Here is a 15828-nt window from a genome sequence, read left to right as displayed (position 1 = left end):
AGTTAATTACGCTGAATCACAGCTAACCAGAGGTGGTTAGTCAGTGCTTTGTAAGTCTCATTTAAGTCTTGAGTCATGACGTGTAAGTCCAAGGCAGGTTTTAAGTCAAGTCAAGCAGTTGGAGACTCCTCCAGTTCCGTTCCCACAGTGAACGCTACATGACTTTAGTCATTCCACACGCCATCCAGATCTACAGTACTTCATCTGTATATAATAATAAATAATAAATAATAAATAATAAATAATAAATAATAAATAATAAATAATAAATAATAAATAATAAATAATAAATAATAAATAATAAATAATAAATAATAAATAATAAAAAAATAAATAATAAATAATAAAAAAATAAAAATAAATATTAAAAAATAAAAAATAAATATTAAAAAATAAAAAATAAAAAATAAAAAATAAATAAAAAATAAATAATAAATAATTCAGTCCTCCCGTGTATAAAGTGTGAATTTATTTTTATTGACATATATTTTACACAATATTTGTATTATATTTTATTCATATTGTTGCAGTGTCTTTTTCTTCTGCAATTGAGGTACTGTAAACAAGCACATTCCTTTGTGTATCGATCTAGTAAGTCCAAGTCTTTTTTTTTATTTATTTATTATTTTTTTAAGTCCAAGTCTAAGTCTTTCATGAACAGTCAAATCGAGTCCGAAGTCATCAAAATTGTGACACAAGTCCACACCTCTCCAACTGACAATATAGTGACTATTCTGTGCATGCTTGGTGGAGTCTATCCCAGGTTTCCCAGTTTTTCCCGTATTTTCCTTCCTTTTAAATTTCACCCTCCCCAAAAAAAGGTTTAATATACCTGAATGAGAGCTAAGTTCCCCATGATCATATTCCACATGTCCTTGGCTGTGTCCATTTGACCAATATTAGCCTGGAAGACAGAGAATAACACACAACGTTATCACATGCCCATGAGTGTGTTTGTACGTGCTGCTGCCTCTTGGCCCCACCAGAACAATAAGACGTCAGTATTCTACACAACGATGCTCTGATCTCTGATTCCCCGCCCAGGCCAACTCCACTTATCTCATCTGGCTTCTTTCATTCACAAACACACACACACACACACACACACACACACACAGATGTTGTCAAGCAGAACGGGTGGAAGCAACAGTGGTCCACTTTGTATCCGATGCAATGATTCCAAAGCTCATCCACAAACCAAAAAGTTCAATAGCAGCATATAGAAAGCATATTTCTATAGAAAGTGGAATCCTCGTCCACTCCTCCATCCAAGATGACATTACAGACCTGGTGGATGTTTGGATATTGAGGATGCCCGACATACTTTCACTTACTCCACCTTCATCAGCAAGTCATTCTGGAGGTGTGTTTAGGATCGTTATCATGTTGGAAAGCCGTTCCCAAAACAAGGGGCTCATGTTCTACTTTAGAATTCCCGCAGGTTATGTTGGAAGTCCCGGAAAAAACAGCTGATTGGAGAAATACCGTATTTTCTGGACTATAAGTCGCTCCAGAGTATAAGTCACACAAGGCCAAAAATGCATAATCAGGTAGAAAAAAACAAGCAATTTCCTTTGTGTATCGATCTTGTAAGTCCAAGTATTTTTTTTATTTATTTATTATTTTTTTAAGTCCAAGTCTAAGTCTAAGTCGAGCCCAAAGTCATCAAAATTGTGACACAAGTCCACACCTCTACAACTGACAATATAGTGACTATTCTGTGCATGCTTGGTGGAGTCTATCCCAGGTTTCCCAGTTTTTCCCGTATTTTCCTCCCTTTTAAATTTCACCCTCCCCAAAAAAAAACATACATAAGTCGCACTGGAGTATAAGTCGCATTTTTTGCTGGTAATTTATTTTATGACCAAAACCGACATTACGTCCTCTTGGAAGGCAAATTCTAACAATAAAGAAATAGAGAACAGGCTAAATAGGTGTAAGATATGCTAACATTTTTGTACAGCGACACAAAAAATAAACATAAACAGAAAAGGTGTCCTGCGTTTATGTAACATAAACAGTTTTTATCATTTATAAGTCGCAGGAACAGCCAACTTATGAAAAAAAGTGTGACTTATAGTCTGGAAAATACGGTAATTCAAAGGACAGGGAGTAATCCATTAAGTCAAAAATAATGACATATTAGCTCAATGGACAGTATAATCACCCATGGTAAAGTCAAATGTAGAAATTAAAAGCCATTTTTTTTTGTGCAACTCCACTATTAAATACTTAAAATACTCTGAATTCACGCTACAAAACATTCAAGCCACCAGGATGACTTATCTCGGTCACTGGGCAGGGGAGCCGCACAGAGACGCATATTTACAACTGCAGGCATTCGAGAGTCTAACCAACCTGCAATAACTTGCATGTTTATGGTCTGTGGGAGAAATAGAGAACCCATGCAGGCACATCGAGAACATGTAAACTCCGCTCTGAAAGGCCCCAGCGGGCAGGTTTGAACCCAAAACCTTCCTGCTGTGAGGTGACAGTACTAACCACCGCACCGCTATGGCAATAGGTTGAAGGGAAACGTGTGGCTGTTGGCTTGTTTTGGTTGCTTTCAAAAGGAACAGTCGATCATGTTGTCAAAAAAAAAAAAAAAAAAAAGAGTTAAATGTTCACTATGTAATAACATTTGAACATTGGAGCATCACAATGTTCCAGTTGTGTCCGTGTGCAAGACCGCATGTCAGTTTAACTGGTCGACGAGGACACGGGGTTTGAGCGCACATAAAGCTATCAGGGCCGTGTAAACACGCGCGGGGATGGACACCTCATGCCTGAGCATTCATTCGGCTGTTCAAAGAGGGCAAACCGCCACGCATGCTGATAAGAAGGTTTATGTGTAACTGGTCAAATATCGCCACGGAGCATTGGGGGGTATCCTAGACCTCCAATGAACTCTAAATGCAAAGAAACAAGCAAAACATTCACTTTCTGGACGGTTTTTAAACCATACGTTGCTTGTTTAGAATTGATTTTGGCATACGGGAATGAACAAAGTAATTGTTTTTGCATGATGATATTATTCGAATATTAGTATATTGGTCATACAAAAGTATCTAGAGCAGGGGTGGGCAAACTTTTTGACTCGTGGGCTGCATTGAGTTAATAAAACTGTCCTGGGGGGCCAGAATATATATTTAACACACACACTTTTAATTATTTGTCTAATTTTTATCTGTAAATATGTCATACTATTAGCTATATGTTTTAATGTCACTTTTTTTCTGGAGCACTTTAAACATCCGACCACATCAAACTACAAAATGTAATTTTTGTTTTGTTTTTTTTCAGTTTTATAGTGAATAAGACACCCGACTTGCAAGTCATGTTGCCAGCATGTACATTCATTCATTCATTTTCTACCGCTTTTCCTCACGAGGGTCGCGGGGGGCTGCTGGAGCCTATCCCAGCTGTCTTCGGGCGAGAGGCGGGGTACACCCTGGACTGGTCGCCAGCCAATCACAGGGCACATATAGACAAACAACCATTCACACTCACATTCATACCTATGGACAATTTGGAGTGGCCAATTAACCTAGCATGTTTTTGGAATGTGGGAGGAAACCGGAGTACCCGGAGAAAACCCACGCATGCACGGGGAGAACATGCAAACTCCACACAGCGATGGCCGAGGGTGGGAATTGAACCCTGGTCTCCTCGCTGTGAGGTCTGTGCGCTAACCACTGCCGCCCCGCCAGCATGTACATTAAAAGTTTAAATATTTAAGTGGCGGGCCGGATTCAAATGTTTAGTGTGCCGCATGTGGCCCCCGGGGCCGTAGTTTGCCCACCCCTGATCTCGCGAGTAAAAAGACCAGAAAAATGAAAACGTGAATGTCATGTGAATTGAAAACTCCAGCTCCCGGTCGGGGGGTTCACATTATGTTTTTAGCGTGTTAAGCTCTTTAGGAAACTTACAGTCGTTTTAATCTTCTAATCAGCAGCGGCGTGGAAAGAAACATGCCCCAGCTGAGGCCAACCAATAAGGAGCTGACGGTAATGTCTCTGGACAAGCTGCGATGCTTGAACTATTTCAGTGGTAAGTGCATGGAGAAAAGTTTCACCAAATCACCGCCCCCCGCTTTTACTCATGTTTTAACTGTGTATTAACGAATGAACGTTGTATTTTGGTGTGTCTTCTACTCTGTTTACTTGCTTTATTCAACTCCATTCTTCTGTAAAGTGTCTTTGAGTATTTTGAAAAGCGCTATACAAATAAAATGTATTATTATTATTATTATTATTATTATTAAATCACCCTTGGCCATCTCTGTGTGGAGTTTGCATGTTCTCCCCGTGCATGCGTGGGTTTTCTCCGGGTACTCCGGTTTCCTCCCACATTCCAAAAACATGCTAGGTTAATTGGCCACTCCAAATTGTCCATAGGTATGAATGTGAGTGTGAATGGTTGTTTGTCTATATGTGCCCTGTGATTGGCTGGCCACCAGTCCAGGGTGTACCCCGCCTCTCGCCCAAAGACAGCTGGGATAGGCTCCAGCACCCCCCGCGACCCTCGTGAGGAAAAGCGGTAGAAAATGAATGAATGAATGAATTATTATTAAATCACTTCAACAGATATTTGACTAATAGCTACAATATAAATATTAACTGTTGGCCTTAAAGCTAAAAAAAACTCAGGAATCACACTGGAAAGGTCGGAGCCGGCATGCTAACGCTGTCAAATTCTTCAATGGGACACTTGAACTCTAATTCTGTAACAAAGCCGACTTGCGAAGGGGGACTTGTTGGGTCGTCGCTCATTTCCCACACACCAGTGGAAAGTATGCGAGGATTGGTTCTGCTTAGCTGCGATTCCGGTCTAATTCTCTTACGGGCTGTGCAACACTGACACGTCACTAAAACGGACAATTACGTGTTGGTACCAGCAGGTGATTGCTCGACAAGTTGCAACATAGAAGACATGTCAGCCTCTGTTACTGGCAACACGGTCGAACCACAAGTACGACTTCGATGGGTTTGGTGCGGATACAGCCACACACTAAAAGAAGTGCACAGGACTGGATGCAAGCAAACGCATCCATTTTCGGACTTGTCGTATTGCAGCTACAGTAAACCTCGGATATATCGGATTCAATTGTTCCCACTGGTTTTGTCCGATATAAGCGAAATCCGTTATATGCGTATACCGGAAAATGTCCGTTTTACGCATATATCGGATTTATATCCGGTATATGCGTAAATCGGATTTTATCCGTTATAAAAAGGCACTTCCTTGACTATGTTTCCAATGTACCTGGACTGGGCAATGAAAAGAGACGTAAGGTAATGAGAATTTAACTTTATTGGACTCTGAGCATAACAAATTGTTAATTAAGCTAGGCCCTGTTACGCCCGTCAGGCCTACGTTATTTCCAATAGTGAGGTTAAGATCTCATTCACTGCTGTGCTAGTATTATTGACGTCACTCACTTTTATATTTGTCCTAAATCTGGAGCCAGGACAAAGACAATAGCCAGTGACATCAACAAGATTAGCATAACGATGCGGCCATCCGATATATGCGAGGGAAATTTAATGGAAATGCATTGGAACGGGACTGGAGATTTTGTCCGAAATAGGCAAAATCCGTTATAAAAAAATCCGATTTATGCAATGAATTTTTATTGGAAATGCATTACAGAAAAATCGTTTTTTTTTTTAATCTGTCCGTTGTGAGCGAATTTCCGATATATCCGAGGTTTACTGTAGCTGGGAAATGTACACAAATTGAGGAAAAATGTTTTTGTCAACTTTCAACGCTAACCAAGGTTATTTCCAGTCACTTTCCGTGTTGTTCTAATTATTTTTTTTTAGAGACGACTGCGGCTGCGACTGTCAATAATTACTTGTTAGATGAGCCATTGCATTCCGTAAATGACACACCGCTATTACGCACACAAATTAGGCGTACGCCTCCCCTAAAGGAGAGGAAAGTGTGCCAACCTTGAGCGCGAATCAAAGCACTCACACTCGCCAAACGTGTCAGACTTTAAAGGTGAAGTGGGAGAAGGAGTCCTACTTTCAGGCTGTTTTTCTACGTAAATAACCTTTAGAAATGAGAGTCCTGGTTCGAAACATACAACTTGAGGCATTTCGGACCATTTTTAGAACTTATCATAACCAGGTCATATATGATATTAAGACGGTATGCTTCAAAATACATTCATGTGATCGTGTTAAAATTAGTTTTAGTTTGTTATTGAGGTGTGTTTACATACAAGATTGAAAGTGTGAAGGGTGGAAAAGCACCCACACAAAACAGGTTGGGTTCAGGTAAAGCGTTTAAAGGAATGTTGCTATCAGTTGGTGTAAAACCGCAGGTTACTTTGTCAATATGACCTATGACCCCTGGACCAATCAGCCGTAATGAATGTCACAGTTTGGGGAATGCCAGGAGACTGGATTGGGTAACTTTGAAGAGGAAAAAAAAACACTTTAAACAGCCAAAGACGCAACAAAAAGGAAAATAAGTTAGAATAGACAAACATGGCTTACCGCTGTGGAAAGTCTGGAGGCCAGCGTCATCTCCAGGTTGCCCTTGAGCCCAAGCAGCGCCGGAACCAGGATGAACACCTCTGACACTTCCGTGAACACCGTCCAGTGCTGTGATCACCAATGAAATAGCAACACAACTTAGTAAACACGCCTTATTATAACACAGGACACATATACACAATGCAGACATCAACATTAATAAAGACAATTCATAATTTCAGCTCTAACATTGTCTATTTTTATATATTATACTGTACAAGCCTGGGCAATGTGTAGTATATGGCATTACTACTACTGTACCCATACTCAAACAATACAAACCAACAGGATGTTATCTAACCGAGCGCCTCCCTCACTCACAGTGCAACCAAAAGTAACACCTGCGGAATACAAGACGCTAACTGCACCAAACAGACTATATTTACATGCAAAACAAGACAAATTTTTTTGCAAAATTATATGTCTAATGTGTGACTTCCTAATTTGGAAAGTGTGCCCATGACCTTCCTAGCAAGCCTTACAGGTTATTAATTACGATAAATACTGGGGGACTCGACAGAAGAGTCGACTACAATTTGACGGGTACTACGTATTTAGTGCAGCTGCCAGGTGATGACCTGTGATGCACAGTTGTGCATCGTTTTTCTGTCCTTGTTAGACCCAGTTTGTGCTGCTCTCTGAAGTTTTCGTTTAGATTTTGTGATGGGTTTTCTAATAATCTATTAGCCTAATAAAATGATGAACTTGGATTAGCAGCCATACCAGGAGATTGATGCAGAGGACTGACAGTTGTTGATAGTAGGCCTCTATGCAAAAATATTGATCCGATTCAAATACAGTAAAGTCTCGTTACATCGATATTGTCGGGAGTCGGAAAAAATATCGATATAACCGGACTGTCGATATATCCGATCCTGCGCCGAACTGCATTAAAAGTGGGCAACTGCGTTCGTGGTTTCTCTCGTGTGTATAGAATAAAAAGATATCTGAATACAACACAATTAAATACATGTATTTGTACGCTTGTGTCTTCGTTGGAATAGGTGTGTATGCTATGTCAGTTGGTTCTTCTGTTGCAGGCATGTGTTTGGCCAGCTATGTGGGGCGGGTTGAGCATGACCTGTGAACCAGGAAGTGCGGGAATCGGTGTGTGTGCCGCGCTCTGGTGGTGGAAGTGTGAAAAATAAAGTTGACTGGAAGCAGCCGTTCGCCGTGTTCTTTTTTGGTATTGAAATCCTTAAGCAAAGATTGATTTAAGCTGCTTTTGTATCGATATAAGCAGACCAAATTGGCTGGCGGGAGATGAAAAGGGCATCGTAGTAACCGGATTATCATAATAACCGGGTATCGTACTCACGGAACTAATTATATCATAAAAGACTAGAAATTTGACGGGAAATGAAAATAGTATCGTAATAAGCAGTAATTCGTTATAACCGATATCGATATAACGAGACTTTACTGTATTCAGATTCTCCCGGAATCATTCATTTTATGGTTGGCGCCCTCATTTAACTTTTATGACCCTACCTCTGAAAAGAATCCAAATCGAGAAATGTTAGGAACCAGAAGAGCGGTTTCATAAAAAACACAGACAGGTCCTGACTTATTGAGTTATTATGTATTAATATGTATTTTTACGATGTACTATTAGTATTCATGATGTTGAATAATTTGACGTGATCTGTGCCATATTTATATGTTTATTTATTCTTATTTTTCTGGTCTGGGACAGAGTGTATCGAGGTGAAAAGAGCACCACACCCTTTTTGTAATTGGTGGAAGTAACCACAACGACATACCTAGGCATTTAATCGGTACGTAAAAGAAGGTAAAGAAAAAGCTGTACGCCCTGTTGTGCAGGCTGAACCTAACCCTTGAGCAATTTTCTCGCGGGGGAAGAGCTCAAATGCCTTTCTCTTAGGCCTGGCTTGAGTGACTTATGGCTAACCACCAACAAATCAGGACGAGCAAATGGCTTACGCAGCCGGGGACGGTGATCCATCTCCAAATGAGTGCTTATCTATTATCTAGACCAGGGGTGGGCAAACTACGGCCCGGGGGCCACATGCGGCCCACTAAGCGTTTGAATCCGGCCCGCCAGTTGCTTTCTATGGTAATGGTCATGGTTTTATTTCATATGACCATGCATCAGATTACAATTGAATGCATCCCATAATCAGTTCACAGTTCCACATGTCCAAAAGGAGTAGGAAGAAGCAAAGCTTATTAAATCCTACCCCTCCATCTGGTACTTTTACAATCAGTAACTGTTACATTTGTTCACTTCCTGCTTTCCATAATACAGTTTAAGTTTTTTTTTGTTGTTTTTTTTTAATAATGTACCTCGTACAGAAGTGATGTGACTCTACAATGACATAATAATTTGATCACTTCCTGCTTTCCTAATATGGTGTAAGGTTTTTTTTGTCACGTACCGAAGTACGAGGTGATATGACCATACCATGGCATAATGGGTACAATAGTAACTGTCAATATAGTGATTTATTGTATTTATTAGTGATTATTTAGCAAACATCAACTGCTTCTAAATATTTCAAATTTTAACAGTTTTAACAACAGCTGGCAACATAAGTCAATTCGGATGTTTGATTCAGAAAACTGTAAAATTAAATTTCGTAATTTGCTGTGGTCTGATAGTGACAGCTGATAGTATGATTTACAGATCAAATTAGACTAATAATTCAACGCGGACTGTCAGAATTATAAGCGTAAAATAGTGTGTATTAAATATATATTCTGCCCCCCGGGACAATTTTGTTAAATCAAAAGTGGCCCGCGAGTCAAAAAGTTTGCCCACCCCTGATCTAGACTCTGGTCTGCTCACTTCCTGTGTCACACATAGAACACAAGAAACCGAATAGATCAATGAATAAATCAGGCAAGGAGTCGAACCGAGAGCCGCTGTGAACGTTTGTATCGCCAACAATCGCCGTGCATCCAGACGTACGCTACAATACTGATGAGAGCTGATGTCAACAGCCGTCTTTCTTGGATGTATCCGTAGGTGTGGCGCTAAAAGCTCTTGCGGGGGTTACGCTACGCTACTTTGCTGTCGTCAGGCGAAGCAGAGCCGCTTTCAGCCAAGTCCCCCCATCTTGGCGCACCGCCACCTGCCGAAGCAGCAGCCTTGCGAGCACTCCTCTCCTCTTTAACAGCCACATGCTTTCAGACTTTTACTCTCTCTCTCTACTTCTGTCTCACTGGCTTGCTCTCACCCCCCCCGTGTTGATATATGTTGTTGTCTCCATTGAATGCTGGCTCGCCGCCAAAGAAGCCCTCTCTCCTCATGGCCACCTCCTCGGTTCTAGGAACTTGACTGGACGACCCCGGTACCACTGTGTGCAGATCTATAGGAGTTCTGGTATGTGATCCCTTCAAGGGGTCAAGTCGCCGCGTTAAGTAACACGGCCGTGTTTCATTCGCCGTCTCTTACTGTACGTGGTTTTGTACCAACGCAGCAGCTGAACCTCATGGCATGCGATGTCGACGGAACTATGGCGTCATAAAGACCTCAGCCTGCGGTGTCGGTTTCAGCGTTCTGGGGCTGCAGTTGCGGACTACAGTTTCGGTACGACCCCGCAGATATGTCATAAAGTCCATTATGTACCCATAAACCAATGTACCGTCTTCCTGCTAATTAATTCATAATATTCTCACACCCAAAATAAACTGTGTGTAATGTAATTGTAGTTTGACATGGTGAACTTCAATGCAGCATATTGACAGGTGTCAAATATTTGGCCCTTAGCTAAATAAGGCAACCAAAACACCTCTCTGTGTGGTGCCACCGCAAATTACAACTATCATAATAAACACCAGGGGTGTCAGCTTTCAAGATTTGTTTCATGGATTCGATCAATAAAAAAAGCATTCTGACAACATTGGGGGGGTGCCCACTGCATTTTTACAAAGAATGTCTTTGTTTTTGTTATAAATAGCCAATTTTGACACACAAACAGCCTATTTTATGTTAATAAAGAATAGAAAATGACACGTGTGATCAACAGAAGATCTACACTCATCATGCATGATTAAAATCAGTCGATCCGGAAGTGAAGTGAAGTGCAACTTATCTGTGAATTTAATTTCTGCTACTTTATTAAATAAGTCAAATATTTAAGTAGATACGAATATTCAACATTGAAATTAGTCATATTATTGTAGGGGTGCCCAAACTTTTATACATATACAGTTGCCCCGACATAATTAGTTATTAGTTATAGGATTCAATGTTAATAAATTGAATATTTTCATAGTTATATAATAGTGTTAAGGTAATGTAATATAAGGTAATGTCTCAATATTTTGTGTCATTACTGCCACCCAGTGACCACAATAGTACACATCACTTGTATGTCAATATGTTTACATTGCAATGCACAACTCTTATGCTGCGGGGACTCGAGTCGGCCACAAGCTGGCAAGCTAGCGAGCTAACCAGTTAGCCTCAAATTAATTTTTTCGAAAATCAAGAGGCCAAATACTTGCGACTTCCACACGGAATGAAAGGATAACTTTATTTCATGCAATGACTTCATGCAATGTTAAGGTAAGGTAATGTAAGGTAATGTCTCATCAATGTTTTGCGTCATTACTGCCCCCTTGTGACCACAATACTACATACTACTTGGATTTCAATATATTTTGACTAATAATAGACTATAGTCTACCACAAAACAGTAATCATTTATTAATTTCTGAAAAAACACGATATAGCAAGGAAGCGATAACCGTACCGCGACATTGCGAGGGAAGACTGTAGTTCTACTTTAAATACTTTTCATGGGGAAAGTCATGCAATCAGAATACATGTGGGAAGGTTGAACAGCAATCTGGAATGGAATGTGTTTAGGCTGTTGGTGCAAGGATCCACAGTACTGAAATACCATGCAGTATATAACACTGTTATTTACTGCGTGTATTTGTATTTCTGTCTGAGCTGCCGAACGACAGATAGTAAACTAAATAAAATGACTTTTATAAAGGTTTCTACCTGGCCATAAACATCATCATTCCCAAGAGGACTGCAAGCACCGCATAACCTTTACAAACCGTATATAACCTTTATACCCTTGGTCTTGACTTTTTGGCCGTGGTTAGGAGAGAGTGACATTTTTAGGCCATTCGGCTGCCAAGCCACTGAGCCCAGCTATGCAGACATCTCCAGGTCAGTCTGGACAGTCTTTTCTGGGCCAGCCTGGAGTGGGAATGATGCCAGGAACTCCGCATGTGTTTGTACCGTCGGAAATCAAAGTGACTAACATTAAAATGTCACAATGAGGCCTTGTAGAGGCTAGCAGAGCGGCAAGTGCAAGAATCAGAAGGGGTCCATAGCGCAAAGTTAAACTTTTTTGGAATAGATGAGTTAGCATTTCTGTGTCATGGAGAGAAAATGACACAACTGGATAGCCACTGGACACCCACCACTACAGTCAAGCTTCTCGTCGCATTGAAGCACAAACCGTTGCCCATGGCCCACTAAAGGGGGAACAAGCGGCACTTCAGCAACGGGGAATGTTTTGGAAAACAGTGAAATCACAACAGCATGGGGCCTAACATGGGACAGCGTGAAAAATGTTTGACCTCATACCATTCCAGATTTAGTGGGGATACCTCTATATTTTAGGTTTGCACACTGGCAGAATGTTATGTGTTTCTTTTCAGCTTGTCCGTGTCTTAAGAGAACATACAGTACTTGTTGCCCAGACTCGTATCCATTCACTATCTCGCTGGGTTTCAGAATGCAAGTACAAAGTCATATACTAGGAGAAGTAACTTACAGACATACATCAAATAGACACTGTCCTACGGTGAACTGCATCTATTTCTGTTTTTTTTTTTTACGTAAAGGGTGACATAAATATTGCAACTCGTTCTCAGACAGCCAAATTATACATTCCAAAGTGTTTACTTTGGACATGTATGGTTATACAAAAGTACGGTGTTTGAATGCTTGAGTAACAACCTCTTATCTTTGTAACACTCTGTGGAACCGGCTCTGCTTTGATGTTCAATTGTTCGGAATGGAAGATTTTCAGATTAAAGTCTACTTCCAAATGTCAGTGAGTACTACCGGGGTTTCCCTGAAAAGTGTGGTTATTCTAAGACAATGCACAATATCATTTAAGACCTTTTTTTTTTTTTACAAACGATGACAATTAGTTCTCAATTTACATATGAGTTCTGAGACTGCGATGTAAGTCAAGTTTAGTTATAAGTAGTAAATAGAACTTTTATCACAATGTTTTATCTGCACACCGTGCGCTTATGCTGTTATCGCTGTCTATTTCAAAAGTAGCAGATCCTTTCGTATGTTCAAAGATACCATCTTAATCCCTCATGACGGTTACCGCGTTTCAGCAGCTTGAGCCGGACATTCTCTACTGAGCATCTTACGGTGGATAATTTCATTTGAACTTTTTTACGCACTGCCACCAGATCAGTCTGCTTTTCTGTCCTGGGAGACATTAAACTTAAATAAAGAGTTAACTCAAAAGAACCAAAGTGACGTTGTATTTCCACGCAACTACGTATCACTCTACTGAATAGTACAGTAAACCTTGGATATATCGGACTCGGATATATCGGAAATTCGCACACAACGGACAGATAAAAAAGAACCGATTTTTCTGTAATGCATTTCCAATAAAAATTCATTGCATATATCGGATTTTTTGTAACGGATTTCGCCTATTTCGGACAAAATCTCCAGTCCCGTTCCAATGCATTTCCATTAAATTTCCCTCGCATATATCGGATGGCCGCATCGTGGTGCTCCGATTCGCAGAATCATGACAGGCCGCTATACGACGTCATTTGCAGCGTTTGCAGCGTTTGCAGCGTTTGCAGCGTTTGCAGCGTGGCCTGCGCGTCCAGGTACATTGGAAACATAGTCAAGGAAGTGCCTTTTTATAACGGATAAAATCCGATTTACGCATATACCGGATCCGATAAATCCGATATATGCGTAAAACGGACATTTTCCGGTATACGCATATAACGGATTTCACTTATATCGGACAAAACCAGTGGGAACAATTGAATCCGATATATCCGAGGTTTACCGTACTTTCGATTTTGCCAGTTCTAGGTAACAACAAAACGGCCTAACTTGGACGACATCAACCAAAGATCCCCTGTACTTGTAGGCGGTATCTGGTCCATAGAATATCTAAAAAACTGACCGCAAACAAAGTTTCGATAAAAGATATATGGATGTTGTTATAGCCAACGTTTAACTAGTAGAGGAAAAAGTATCAATATTAATATAGTGTGTGTTCCCGATGTCGGGACCGCTTACCTGGACAATGTCTAGCACCATTCCTGCCGCCACCGTCCCAAACCCGGCCAGCAGGAAGGGAAAAACCACCTGCAGACCAATTGAGAAGGAGGTCTCCTTGAGGGGTGCCGGTGGTTCGGGGCTCTGATCATTACTGGTATCGTCGCTCTCGTTGCTCTGGCTTGCATTCTCCAGGAGAGCATCCTCCTCCCGCTGACCTTTGGCATTGGCCCGACAGTCCATCACTGCGACTATCTCCAACCTCTCCTCGTTCTCCGGGATTTCATTGGTCATTTCTGTGAAAGATGTAACCTCTTTGAGCTCAAACTCACTCCCATTTCCTGGGCTCCCTTCCTCGGGTCCCTGTGTGAGGATCACTGGGTGGACAGAGGAGTTGGAGTTGAGGAAGGCCGGAGCAAGGGGCCCCCCCTCCTTCTTCACCTCAACGGCCCCGGAGGACATGTTGATGTCGGGCAGTTTGTCTTGTTCTTTCGACCAAAGTACCATGCGGAAGCCTTTGAAAGCCAATGGTCTTGACAAAGAACGTTCAATAGACGAGATCTGCCAAACTGTTCTGGAAGTGACCTGGTTTTTGAACCTGATCAGTCTAAATAATTTATCCCATCAAAAAGGTCTACAGGGAGTGATGGTCGGCATCAAAGCCCAGAGGGGAACTGCTCTGGGATAGAGTAACTGCAGCAAGGCACATGCAGCCGTTTGTCTGTCGAGCCTGTGTTCCTGTCGATGTTTGGGGAGCAGGACCAGTATGTTCTCCATTCAATGCAAGCTGCTCCGTGTGGACTGGCGAGAAAAAGAAGACAGCATGCTAGTTTTCAATGACTGGCTCGGGGACTCACCACAAAAATCTCCCTTGCGTCATTTTTCTATTCGTCTTAACAGCTTGCCTTTAAGCGAACACGAGAGGAGTCCGACGTTTGTCGGTGCCAGATTGCAGTTAGGCTGCAGGTTAGTGATGCATGCTCTCGGTTCACTGATCATAGCAGACTGACCGGCATATCGCGCTGGCAATGTCTCACCTTACACCACGTGGATGCTGGAAAGGTCTCTTCAGTGAAGATATTTAAAGGTCTGCGGCACAAGGGTTGAATTACCAGCCACTGAAAGGGACTTCTCCGACCTCAGTGGGCGGGTCGGCTGAGAGAAGAATATATCATCTGATTAGATTGATTTGAGATTGAGATAGCTGCAGCTCTAGTTTGTCATTCAGTGTTACAAACACATTGGATACATACAATTTGTATACGTATGACGTTTGAAAATAGTTTTTTATCATAATTATTGACAAATAGCAACACAGTGGAACGTACCTCTGTTTCCGATATTAATTTGTTCCAAAAAGATTGTACAAAAAAACAAAACTAAATTTCACAGAATGCTGCAGTACAGTACGTGGGCTTTGTTGCATGTAATACTGTACAAAAAACTTGAAAATTTTCCATGAAAAAAGAATCATACAAAAACTGGAGCGTACAAAAACTTGACTTTTTAGTGTTAGCATCCTACTTTGTCATAAAACTCACAAAGCTAACTAACAACTATTACAATTTATATTTGATCAAATAAAGAATAATCCAACTAAATATTGGAATACTGAAATATTGCACCCAAGAGGTGTTGCATTCACCCTCAGGAAACACTGTCAAGTTATTGTCAAGTGAGCAAGCCCAATTCCTGTCCTTCCTTTCAAAATAAACACAGCCATTTAAACAGTAAAAGTACGATGTAGTCACAATACACAATTCTATGTGTCTTTTGTTTTCTAGTTTAACTACAGTTTTAATAGTAAAATAAAAGGCTAGGAATGTGTAATAGTCATATATTTGTTTCTTCCAAATGCCACTGAAAGCTAGATACAATGTTGGAAAGGAAGGCTTCATCAATTCATTATTTGAAAATAATTTCACCAGGTTATTTTAACCTAACACACAAAAGCCTCACTAAAATAGACCTGGAAACGTCCACGTAGAGGAATAAATGGCATTGTCAAATACGGCAAAG

General features: G+C 40.8%; 1 protein-coding gene across 3 annotated transcripts in view; it reads right to left on the bottom strand.

Moving 5' to 3' along the window:
• The window catches only part of slc41a1 (solute carrier family 41 member 1), a 32469-nt gene that overhangs the window by 7596 nt on the left and 9045 nt on the right, over nucleotides 1–15828 (bottom strand). For 2 of the 3 annotated variants that reach the window (XM_058085036.1, XM_058085027.1), the window contains 4 exons: nucleotides 14847–14964; nucleotides 13831–14610; nucleotides 6507–6614; nucleotides 833–904 (listed from right to left, as the gene is read on the bottom strand). In XM_058085036.1, the coding sequence (XP_057941019.1) occupies nucleotides 833–904; nucleotides 6507–6614; nucleotides 13831–14316 (666 nt within the window). In that variant the 5' untranslated portion in view covers nucleotides 14317–14610; nucleotides 14847–14964. The remainder of the gene's footprint in view (nucleotides 1–832; nucleotides 905–6506; nucleotides 6615–13830; nucleotides 14611–14846; nucleotides 14965–15828) is intronic. The other variant, XM_058085044.1, reaches the window with a different exon arrangement.

The sequence above is a fragment of the Doryrhamphus excisus genome, chromosome 1, assembly GCF_030265055.1.
Source record: "Doryrhamphus excisus isolate RoL2022-K1 chromosome 1, RoL_Dexc_1.0, whole genome shotgun sequence".
In the NCBI taxonomy this organism is placed as follows: Eukaryota; Metazoa; Chordata; class Actinopteri; order Syngnathiformes; family Syngnathidae; genus Doryrhamphus; species Doryrhamphus excisus.
This window is presented reverse-complemented; position numbering and strand designations above follow the sequence as displayed.